Genomic DNA, 13,291 nt, shown 5'->3' with positions numbered 1-13,291 from the left:
CAAACCCACCCAGAGCCCAGAGGTCACTCATATTGTCATTTCTGGAGTAATATTGAACACTGTACACCCCTAGTGGCAGCACAAACGATGTATGCACGCGCTCTAATAGACCTCCTCTGTGACATCACACTGTCAGCTAACCTGGGGAGGGGTAAAAACAACCATGCCAGGCCATCAAACCCACCCAGAGCCCAGAGGTCATATTGTCATTTCTGGAGTAATATTGAACACTGTACACCCCTAGTGGCAGCACAAACGATGTATGCACGCGCTCTGATAGACCTCCTCTGTGACATCACACTGTCAGCTAACCTGGGGAGGGGTAAAAACAACCATGCCAGGCCATCAAACCCACCCAGAGCCCAGAGGTCATATTGTCATTTCTGGAGTAATATTGAACACTGTACACCCCTAGTGGCAGCACAAACGATGTATGCACGCGCTCTAATAGACCTCCTCTGTGACATCACACTGTCAGCTAACCTGGGGAGGGGTAAAAACAACCATGCCAGGCCGTCAAACCCACCCAGAGCCCAGAGGTCATATTGTCATTTCTGGAGTAATATTGAACACTGTACACCCCTAGTGGCAGCACAAACGATGTATGCACGCGCTCTAATAGACCTCCTCTGTGACATCACACTGTCAGCTATCCTGGGGAGGGGTAAAAACAACCATGCTAGGCCATCAAACCCACCCAGAGCCCAGAGGTCATATTGTCATTTCTGGAGTAATATTGAACACTGTACACCCCTAGTGGCAGCACAAACGATGTATGCACGCGCTCTAATAGACCTCCTCTGTGACATCACACTGTCAGCTAACCTGGGGAGGGGTAAAAACAACCATGCCAGGCCGTCAAACCCACCCAGAGCCCAGAGGTCACTCATATTGTCATTTCTGGAGTAATATTGAACACTGTACACCCCTAGTGGCAGCACAAACGATGTATGCACGCGCTCTAATAGACCTCCTCTGTGACATCACACTGTCAGCTAACCTGGGGAGGGGTAAAAACAACCATGCCAGGCCATCAAACCCACCCAGAGCCCAGAGGTCATATTGTCATTTCTGGAGTAATATTGAACACTGTACACCCCTAGTGGCAGCACAAACGATGTATGCACGCGCTCTAATAGACCTCCTCTGTGACATCACACTGTCAGCTAACCTGGGGAGGGGTAAAAACAACCATGCCAGGCCGTCAAACCCACCCAGAGCCCAGAGGTCACTCATATTGTCATTTCTGGAGTAATATTGAACACTGTACACCCCTAGTGGCAGCACAAACGATGTATGCACGCGCTCTAATAGACCTCCTCTGTGACATCACACTGTCAGCTAACCTGGGGAGGGGTAAAAACAACCATGCCAGGCCATCAAACCCACCCAGAGCCCAGAGGTCATATTGTCATTTCTGGAGTAATATTGAACACTGTACACCCCTAGTGGCAGCACAAACGATGTATGCACGCGCTCTGATAGACCTCCTCTGTGACATCACACTGTCAGCTAACCTGGGGAGGGGTAAAAACAACCATGCCAGGCCATCAAACCCACCCAGAGCCCAGAGGTCATATTGTCATTTCTGGAGTAATATTGAACACTGTACACCCCTAGTGGCAGCACAAACGATGTATGCACGCGCTCTAATAGACCTCCTCTGTGACATCACACTGTCAGCTAACCTGGGGAGGGGTAAAAACAACCATGCCAGGCCGTCAAACCCACCCAGAGCCCAGAGGTCATATTGTCATTTCTGGAGTAATATTGAACACTGTACACCCCTAGTGGCAGCACAAACGATGTATGCACGCGCTCTGATAGACCTCCTCTGTGACATCACACTGTCAGCTAACCTGGGGAGGGGTAAAAACAACCATGCCAGGCCATCAAACCCACCCAGAAGCTATTGCCTATGTATATGCACAGAAAATATACATTTCTATTTGAAACAGAAAGATTTAATCAATTAAAAATAAATAGCACAGTCAAATGAATACCAAATAAAACAAACTCTGTTTTCTATATACCAACAGACAGGGTTGTGATAATGCAGTGCATACTCTGAATCATATTCCTGATCTGATTTGTTGAATTTTCTGATATGTACAATTTCACAAGTACCGGTATACAGATATTGTATTGACACTGTTTTGCTATGACACATGGTGTGGGCTATAGGCAGCCTATTAACTGAGTGACGTGCAAAAGAGCATAATATATCAATAGACAGGGTTATGTGAATGAAGTGGATACTCAATGTATCACATTATTATACATAGAGTAATGCAAAAATACTGACATATCAATAATGAAAGAAACACATTACTGTAAAAGTTCAAAGCATCTGAATAAACAAAAGAGCAATTCAAAAATGTGCAAGGATCAGTCTACAGCAAAGATGCTATTAACTAATGAAAAATACATATGTCCAAAATATACAAAGACTTAAAAAAAAAATCCAAAGTAAAAAGTAAACAAAGCCAAAATGACGTTCCCTCCTGGTGTCTTTTGAAAATGTCGGTTGGGGTCCCTTGCATCCTCCATTTGTGCCGTTCTCCTACAACATAGACACAACAGAGCCTTTTAGGTAGTTTGTCCAAGGTAAGCCAGTACATGCTTAAACTATGTACTCAGAGAAGTAACTTTCCCTCTGACAACTCATACATAAAACACTCTCGCTTTCCACTCTCGCTTTCGAAAGTGTTGAGGCTCACATCAAACAGAACGGCTTTGGAAAACAAACAAGTGAAAATACCACAGCTGTTGCCATCATTTTGTGGTATGAAGTTGGGACATCTGTGATAACATTCATATCTAAATGTGATACCCGTACTTCTACCGTGCAATGCAAAGTACTGTAAGGCTAAGTACCTTTGCAGTGGATAGAATACCTTAACCAGCTCCTGTTCATACACACGTAGTGAATCCATTATCACAACATCTAATACTATGCCATTATCCTTCACTGTCTTATTGGTGAAATCTATGACGATGGATCCCCAATGGGACTTTGCATGGACGGGCAATATCACCAACTCAAAGTTCCACCAATTAAGTGATGCTCGTGGTACATCTGGGAGAACACTAATGTCATCACACCAAAGACTCCTTAACTCTTGGCTTACAAAAGTGCTGTGACAAATGTGTGCCATTTTGTCAACACTAGAGAGCAAGAGCTGATGGTACACATCGATCGTCCAATCACTCAGCCACCCACCATTCCTCACACTAGCAATGTCTTCAGCAGAAAGACGTGATGTACCTGTATGAGTGTTCACTAGCTTTGGAACATGTCTCATTTGTGTCTCACTTGTCTGCTTTTGTTGTTTGCATCTATCTGTGCATTTATGTTTTTGTCCAACCTGCTGAAAGTTGATGTGTTTCACACTCTTAGTTTTCTCGTATGACACAAAAAAGAAACTAGCTGTGGTCAGTATTTTCTGCATCAGCTCAAAGCTATAGCCTACTGTGTCATTCGATACCTTTGTCATGATATGCCATTCCTGGTCTTTACAGGTGTACAATGACACATATGGTGGCTTGTCAAAAAATGCACAAACACTGGACACAGCATAATCATTTTGGTTGTACAGACAGGAGAGAGTGAACGTTTTGGGAATGTCTATGCCGGCTTTTAACAAGATAAGTAAAGACTGTGGGCTGTGGATTACTTTACAGGCTGATGATCTGATTTCATGCTTACATGTTTTGCATTGGCCATATTGCACATGGAATTCTTGTGCCAGTGTGTCCAAGATGCCTTTTTGTGAAACCTCATGTGGCTGCACTATGAGTTGTGACATGGTCTTACTAGATGGTACGGCCTGGTCACCACATTGACTACAAAGATAGCGACTGAGACTTTTAAGACACAGCAGGTCATTTCCAAGGAAAGAAGCCCCAAGGGTGTCTTTCACAAAGCTGTTTAACATGGTGCATACTTCTGTCATAGAAAATCGCTGAGAAACTAATGATACCAAATCATTATTGACTACATTGGTTTTCTCAAGCGCTATTGTAAACAATGCTGGGGACTCCACCGCTGCTGCTGCAAGCCTTGTGTGGCATTTTTGGAAAGCAGATGTAGTTTTTAGAAATGTTAGGATTGGTATGGCCTCACACATATTGTGATTTGGTCTTTCAATGGAGAAAACATGAACATCCGCATCATGATCATAAAATGGATGAGAGTTGACCTTAGAGAGAGTGCCCGCTATTACTGGGAGGGCCGAATCAATATCTTCCAAATTAAGTGCACCATTAAGTGGTGCATCATTACATTTGGCATAGAAAAATATGTACCCATTCTTGCTTGCCTGTTGCTTTGCGTTTGCTGTTGTTATGATGCATATTGTACCATCATCTGCTTTAATTACAACATGGGCATAAAGCAAATGTGCCCAGAAGTGTCCGGCTTTGGCCACAGAGCCTCTATGACAAATAATAGAGCACAACTTATACTTAATTTTACTGCTGTCACCAATGGGGATTTCAATTACATCAGATGGGGCTACAGGAGTATGCAGTACCCTGCCACCATTATCAACACGTGACACAGAAAGAGTAATTACATCAGGAGCAGCAATCCAAGATGTTTGTCTCTTTGTTGTTGAACCACATTCTCTACATCTCTGTGGACCTTCACCTTCCATGATTGCGTGTTCGAAAAGAGACCTGAGAGACTCACTCGTCTGTGGCAGGGGTAATTCAAAGACTTTGGGTGCGTCAGGGAAGCTGTCCACACCAAATGCACACTTTTCACATCTGTCTGTATGTTTAGCACTCACTGTTGTTTGGACACCACACATATTTAACCAAATTAATAGTTTGTGTATCAAATCGAGTGGGTCATTGTGCTTTGACAAGGACAACCCTCGGATGCATGACACTAATTCTTGAGTGACACCATGTATTGTTTTAGCATCAAATGTCTGCCCTGGATTTTCAAAAACCGCATGAATGAGAGCTGCTAAATTCCGTGGCATAGATGACATCGCCACCATAACATCAGGTGTCAACCGTTTAAATTGATCTTGTACAACTTCTAGATGCAGTATGGACTGTAGGGTTGCATTTAACCAACAATTATTCTCATTATTTGCAAACCTGCATATGGTCTTACATATGTCCTTACTTGTGCCTGGCTTTAGCTTATTAGATACATGGGCAATATTATGGCATACTTTCTGAGTAGCATTCTGCTTTGTTTTGTCTGTCACACTTGCTGAGCTTATGTTGTCATTTTGTGAGAATATCTTTGAATATACTGGTGGCCGTTGTTGATAAGAGAGTTTAAGTTGTTTGGGGACTTTTTTCTTTTTGTTCCACATTTCTTCAGGTGGCTGATGGACACACTGTGGTTGTGGAATCGTGTAGGTTATTTTGTCACAGAAATCTTTGGCTGACTGGTTGTATAATGAGGATATGTGCTTTATAGATTCATCAAGCCTGTGTTTCTCATTTTGTAAAAGCAACACTTTTACGTTTTTGAACATTGCCTCACTAATACTAGTACTTTTCTTACAGTTGTTCATTTTTTCACTATATTCTGGAGAGAATCTCCGCAAATCACCTGAGAGGAGATCTGACCAAATCGGAATCGTTGGTAGGAAGTTTGAGAACAATTTCTTTAAAATAGTTTCTCCATGGTAAATATTTTCACCTGTGCTATCTGTGGTTTTAATGACATCATTGGCTTTTGCCCTTTGTCTTTCAAAATAAGCTTTGAAGGGAGATGTACTTTTCAAGTCAAAAATATCATCAGGCACAGTGTCATGTGAAGCATATTGTCTGCCATGCTCTGTTCCTTCCTTTGGGAGTTCCTGTGTTTCAGCGTCAAGGCTGGCAAGACTCTTTTCCACCTTTTTCGAGTTGCTTTTGCTACCAAGTACAATACAAGCATTATAGACGATCTTTTTGGCTATTTTTAGTGTTGTGGCATTCAGTAAAACACTGAAGATATACATAGCTGACGTATACCTTTTATCTCTGGTAATGTACTGTGCTTTGCAAATGTGACTTGCCTGTCTCATCAGATGACTTTTGCATGCCCTTATGGTACAGAAATCCAAATCTTTCGGATCTGCCTTTCCTGTCACTATTCGCCAGCAACGTAACAAGTACATGCTCATGCTGTCTTTATTGAATATATGCATACTTGCTTTCAAAAGCACTATGGACCTGTCACTATTCATCTGAATAGGTGTTGTGTTGTAGCCAAATATCTCCTTCTCTTTGCACCTCAATTCGGTGAGGAGTTCTTCAACAGCAGTTTGGGTATGTTGTTCACTGATCATAAATGCCACAGGAGTTGAAACCGATGAAGCTGACGAACTGACTACAATCTCATAATACAGAATCCTTTTCTGTGTTAGTTTAGTCTTAATGATTCCACCAGTGGCATCCCATGAGGCAGCACTGTCCTTAATCGCACTGTGCCACAGTCTAATTCCTGCTTCACTAAAACATATAACCTTGAGGGGAGTAACTTTAATAAGTTGAATGAATCCTTTTATAACTGCACTATTCTTGTCTTCACCTTCCAAATGTTGTTTCAGTAGGCACAGTGCTGTAATCTCATCTTCATGCAGCCAGTTCTGTTTACGTTGTTCATGTTTTACTTTTCTGTACAAAGACGTGTCTTTCCCGACTCCACTTCGATTACCTGCTGCTAAGGACCTGGGATCTGCATGTTCTAATGCACTGATGTAAGCACTATATCCAGATGCGTTCTTCATTAATCTCCCTAAGTCCTCACGCTCTGGGCCTCTAACGTATCTAGCTCTCAATTTGTCCTTTGTGTGATATATGTCACCTGTGTAAACTACATGAAATATGCCTTCTTCTAGTGAAGGGAGAACTATTTTGAAAGTCATCTTACATGTGTTATGCCTGCAGGAGCCATTAACGGTGAGACATGGCTTGTTTGTTTTCCTAACCGATGCAGAAGAGAAATAGTGACTATTAAAACGTATTATACAGTAAGGATTTGATTCCTTGACTTTGCTTGCAAATAGCCCTTCCCATCTATACTTCTTGAAAGTTTTACTTCCTTTATCTCTACTGGAGTGAAACATATCCCATTCAGAAGCCTGCAAAGTAAAGGTGGAAGGGCCTATGGCAGAATGTCTGAAGGGTCCTAATGTTGCCTCCGGTCCCATGACACACTGAACAGTACTCTCATCTAGAGGCTGCCTTTGTATGTCATCCTCTTCAAGCTCATTAAATTTACACTCACATCCTATGTTAGGCTGACCCACGGCAGTTTGATCAACAGACACATCAAGCTGTTCATCTACAGGGCTCTCGTGAAGTACAGGGCATATATCTATTTCACTTTCCACAATAAGCTGTTCATCTAAAGGGCCCTCATCAAGTACAGGGCATCGATCTGTTTCACCTTGCAGAATATGCTGTTCATCTACATGGCTGTCTTGCACTACCAACCTTTCCTCTGCTCTACGCTGCTCAACAAGCGGCTCAACTAGCGGTTGATGCTGCACATTAACATGCTCTCCCTGCACACGCCTAGCTTTTTCTGCAAATAAAATGCCCTGGGACAATGTCTCATGTTTGCAAGTTCTGGCTAAACATGCATAATTAAGGGTGTCAAAGTCTCTACTTTGTGAAACCCCTACACATTCCATATGATACCAGTTTCCACAGAGATCACATGCAAGCATCGCTTTGTTGGGGTTATTTGGAGTTTGGCAAATGCAATAGACCGCTCTTTTACTTGGCCTCACCCACTCATCTCCTAGTGGATGTGTGGCATGTCTTTTGTTCACACGCATTTTTATGGGTGTAGCAGATATATTAACTTGTATAATCTCTTCATCTAGCTTGTCAGCATTGTCTGAATATACACTAATATGTTTCTTGTCTGTGGTCAAGGTATCACCAATATTTGGACATTCACTATTGTCATCCACATTCTGTATGTGTTGGCTTTTACCAATATCAACTAAACAGGCACTTGTAACATGACTAGTATTCACGAAGCTACTGGTGTCCACACATGCAAGTATGCCTGGATCTTTGTTTTTTTGTGGCTGGTTCACATGACTATTTTGGTGTCCCTGATCAAACGTAAGATGATGCTTTTTCACATCACCTCTATTCTCGTTCCAAATTCTATTAAGCAATTTAATAGAATTCATCTTTCTTTCCTTTGAACTAATTGGCCAATCAAGCATTATTGCAACATCTGTCCAGAAGCTGCCATTTAATTTTGTATGTTGTTTTTGCACAGCATGTATTGTTTTAGCAATCTGTAGAAAATCCAATTCTTGTCTCCTTTTACCTTTGACTTTACCTTTGACTTTACCTTTGACCTTACCTTTGACTTTACCTTTGACCTTACCTTTGACTTTACCTTTGACTTTCCCAGCAACACATTTGCTGCCACCACATAATTTCAATCTGCTCCTATCTGTAAGATTTGTGACTTTGACGTTCTTGTCACTGGCAATATCACTAACACTTCCTCTCTTCTCTTCATTGGTTTCCTGAACCTCTCCTCCCTCTCCAACTCTAACTGCTTTGCCTCTCTCCCCCTGCCTGTCTCTGCCTCTCCCTTCGTCCCCGTCTCCCTTCCCATCCTTGCTCTTTCGTATCTGCACCACATCTACCACTTCTATTGAGACCAAGCCATGGCAGCTGCCCCGACCCAAATCCCCAGCACTTAGCTTTTCAATGAATGGGGACGGCTTCTTCTTCCTCCATCTTACCCTCTGTCGCAGTGAAGGGACAGGGACATCATGAACAGGTGCTGGTGAGACCCGGTAGCAGGAGGGAGAACAGAGAACAGCAACAGAACCCACGCAGACAACAGCATCCTTAAATAGACATAAAACAGCATTAGCATTTCATATATAATTCAAACGGATTACATAGAATAGTGTGACAGACTTGCATGAGAAGCAAACATACCTTCAGCTTCTGTTCAGCCACTGACGGTTGTTGTGGCCTGTCCAGGTTCTCCCCGTTTCGTCCTGGGAACAGACATTTTGAAAAGAGGAAATGTTAGAAAATGCAATCACTAACAGGCGAATACACACAACAGCAAAATTACAATGCCTATACGGGGGACTCACCATGGCGAGCAGGAGTGGGATAACTTCTAGGACCTGGTTTCCTTGCTGGGGTGCTGGGCTGGCGTGGAGGAGCTGGTTGCATCTTTTGACGGTGACGAGGTGAAGTGCGCACTCGGTGCTGGTTGACTGGCTCTTTCACATGCAGAACTCTGTATGATGCTTGCCAGATGAGATCTCTCAGGACAGGCATGCCAAAGTCATCACTGAGGTGGACTCTGTCCTGGCACCACAGGAAGCTAGTGGAGAACCAGTAATCAGTTAGGATTGATTGATTGATTAATTTATTAAAGTGTCATGCACCGATCATGCCCAACCCAAGACACACAACAAAATAAAACAATACAGCATTGATACAGTGGTACATTTAAATAAAAACAGGTCACAGGTCAGCGTACTGCTCAGACAGCAGTACAGAGCAATATATCAATTACTAAACAAAAAGTTTTGTCTTTGCTCCCATGCCTGACAAATAAACTCTGCTGTGGGGAAGGTCGCTTTTTTAAACCACAGCTCAAGTTTCTCATAATTGTCCAATTCAAATAAGTCAGCATAAATGGAGGACATTTGACTAAAGAGTACTTCCCTTGCGCCATCATAAGCAGTACTGTAGAACAAGAAATTAATTTTGTTTTCAATTTCGCGTAATTCACATACTAAACAGAGTCTATCTTCTTCAGGGGTTGCGTTAAACCTACCAGTCTCTAGTGCTAATGGAAGAGTTCCAGAGCACAGTTGAGCACACAGGGATCTTTTTTGTCTGTTCAAATCAAACTTCACATAGTGACACCGTAACTGTCTTTTATGAGACGATAAGTTCTTAATTGTGGTTTATACCATAAGTTGACAGACAATTTATCTTTATACAAACAGAACATATTACTCATAGTCTCTCGGGTGTCACAAAGTCCGACACCGGACAGACACATGAGTTATACAGTTGTGTGTAAGTATGAAAACCCAGATTGCCACAGTGTTTAACTTTGTTCAATACAGAACCCAGTGCTCTGCCCGCTGATTGAGATAGGACATTGACACCCTCTTTAAAGGTCATTATGTTCGTTAAGAAATGTATGACATAAAACATGTCACTTTTACACAAGCTGCAGTATTCTCTTACCTCTCTGAGTGAGGGAAGTTTCTTTCTGTAGACAGGTAGCGTACCCCCATCCGAGCAGATACTCTGTGATACTCATCCTTCAGGTGTTGATGGTACTCCAGGCATATGTCCTTATCCTCAACATCAAACCGACGGAGGGGGAAGTCCAGAACAAAGACCTATAAAACAAAAACAAAAATAAAATATATATAAATAATATATATATATATATATATATATATATATATATATATATACCATGTATATTGATTGTTTAGACACTAGGATTTTCTTTTATTTCTGTATTTGATATGTACTATGTGCGGCGCAGGGACTACAGATGCAAATTAGCTCTTAGCTATCTCTGGTGCAATATGTTTATTGTGTACTGTCCCTGCTCAAATAAACAATAAAGATATATATATATATATATATATATTGTTTATTTGAGCATTATACATACATTATTATTATACATACATTATACATACATTATTATACAGTCTGCACAGAAAGAGACGTTATGTATGTGGTCACATTTCAGTAGATGTGCCTTTGGCCACTTGTACAAAGCTGTGCGAAGAAGACCCTCGAACGCTTTGGCAGCATGGTCGATTGTGAGACTTGACGTCAGGTTGTTGCTTGGTGCCAGGATGCAGACAACATCAGGTGGGCAAGGCAGGTCTCTAGCATGGCATATCTCCTTTCTGAGGTCATCAGCATCTCCAGATGGAGTTGACATGAAGCCAAACGTCAGCCTGCCGGATGGCATGTCCACAACACCATCGACCAGAGAGCGTAGGTGGGAGTCTCCAATCACCAGGACGAACTGTGCACAAAAAAAAACAGTCAAGACCCATTTTGAATGCAACGACACAGGGGTGTACAGTGTTCAATATTTGTCCAGAAATGACAATATGAGTGGCACACAACACATCATCACATCATTCAGGAGAGGATTTGTGACTCTTGCTGTTGACAACTGTATAAAGACATGTTATAATGACAATAACAATAATAACATTGAAACAACACATTGAAAGTAAGTTCAAGTCAGACCCATATGAGCATTTTTTAACTTTCAAATATTGAAATTGACTATTGTTAATTTTCCTAGCCATGCCTATGAGACCAAATATCCCACCTCTTTCTCCTTGATCACATCCTCCGATGGAATGAGTGTCCGATGACACTTGCCTGTGATCTTTGACCGTGGCCACTGCTGGACTTTGTGACGCTTTCCGTAAGATGCCATCACTGTGAAAAATAAGAAGAAATATGAATATTTGAGTGGCCCCACTAACAAAAGTTGCTGCTGGAAACCTGCTTATTGATGATGGTCATTGGACGGTGTTATCGCCACACACACAAGAAACATTAGTAAAAAGTACAAAATGTCTATAAAGCATTATGAGCAAATTCATAAGGCTTTATAACAATAACAAGTCTTATAAAGCCTTATAAATGCATTATAATGCCTTGTGATAATGGCTTATAGACATGCCCTTCATAGAAAGTGTTACCGTAATGACATCTGAAACCTAAATGTTAATCTAAATGTAATATTTTTCTCTTTTCTGAAACAAAAATAAATAATGTATGTGCATAACCAATGGTTGCTATGTGTTAGAATGTGAGAAATATATAAACAAAAAAGTATTATTGTGTTTCACCTTTCTCCATAGCACAGAAATTAGACATTTGCTGGAGGCCAGTTTCTGACATGAGCAGAATATCTGTACTGTTAGCCAACATGCAAACTGAATGAAGAAATACCTGACACCAAAATATGCCAGTATGTTTGATAGATACAGCAGATTTTGGCAATGGTAGTCACACACAAGAAAGCCACAAATGTCTTACCTTACTCCAGGAGATCTGACCTGAATGTGGCAAAGTAAACTCATTTTAAGCAAACTGGATGACACACCTTGTTCCTGTGAGGGCGAATCAGAGCTGGGCAATGCTAATTTGAATCATTTACAGGTCACTTCATCCCTGGCAGAGAAGACAAAAACATTCCATCACTTATGTAGAGACAATAGCCTAAATTAGGCAACTGTTGTCACCTGGTCACGGGGCCAGGTGTAGAAGAGGGGGTAATGTTATACTCCCTCTGATAAAGGTTACACTTTATAAGAACGTTCATCTACTATAAGCCATTTATAAGCAGATAGTTAAAGGGAAATATTCCATAGATCAAATGAGAATAGTGTTTAAAAGTGTTTTAAAGTGTGTTAACTATTCTGGATGTGTCTGGAAACAGCATAATTGTGGCTCTCACTAACCCAGTCAAGAGCTGCACTCGATATACGTCCAGTCTCAGGGCACATTGGCTTAAAAGCCTGCATATGAATTTATTTTAATGTTTCTTTATTTGACCAGTTGTTTTTTAAAGTGAAATGTATATTTTTTATGTTATTTGTGTGTATCTATGTATTTATGTATGTATGTTTTTTCTATGGACCGTGAGTCTGCAATAAAGCAATCAATCAATCATCAGGTTTCTTTATTTTTTCCAAATATCTTTTATTGAATAGTCTTATGTACAAACAAGTGAACATAATACATAGATAGACGAGGCAGTGTCAGAGGGGAAGCCTATAGGCAGTCACTCAATAAGACTAAACACATGACTATGTATGACAGTCATAGCTTGCACTTCATGTACAGTGTCAGACACATACAAATACCTGGACAGTACAAACAAGTAGTTATTCAATCAAACAAACAAACCAAAGCGCACACCCACACACACACACACACACACACACACACACATACATACATACATACACACACACACACACACACACACACACACACACACACACACACACACACACACACACACAGAGACAAAACCAAAAAGGTATTATATAAAAAAATATGAGAAACAGTCTGTACAGAAATTGCATAGGCCTATATACAGAATGGCAGAACTCACAATCTAGTTTAGAGTTAATTTAATGACGCACAGCAGTATAATACAGATGTTTCAGCCTAATGAGGCTTTCTTCTGGGAAGATCAGTTATATATGGTCAGTTATATTTCTTGATCAAATGAGAATAGTGTTTAAAAGTGTTTTAAAGT

At 41.2% G+C, this 13,291-nt stretch overlaps 1 protein-coding gene across 1 annotated transcript in view; it reads right to left on the bottom strand.

Annotated features, from left to right (window-relative positions):
* Positions 1-11,452, bottom strand: part of LOC310782209 (uncharacterized protein) — a gene marked incomplete at both ends in the record, with an annotated part of 117,053 nt that extends 105,601 nt beyond the window's left edge. Inside the window, 5 exons of the mRNA XM_083642891.1 lie at positions 8,736-8,776; positions 8,938-8,999; positions 9,797-9,808; positions 10,786-11,026; positions 11,342-11,452. Of these exons, the coding sequence (XP_083499017.1) occupies positions 8,736-8,776; positions 8,938-8,999; positions 9,797-9,808; positions 10,786-11,026; positions 11,342-11,452 (467 nt within the window). The remainder of the gene's footprint in view (positions 1-8,735; positions 8,777-8,937; positions 9,000-9,796; positions 9,809-10,785; positions 11,027-11,341) is intronic.
* Positions 11,453-13,291: the final 1,839 nt, after the last annotated feature.

Source organism: Poromitra crassiceps (genome assembly GCF_964638095.1).
Source record: "Poromitra crassiceps genome assembly, chromosome: 9".
Taxonomy (NCBI): domain Eukaryota; kingdom Metazoa; phylum Chordata; class Actinopteri; order Beryciformes; family Melamphaidae; genus Poromitra; species Poromitra crassiceps.
This window is presented reverse-complemented; position numbering and strand designations above follow the sequence as displayed.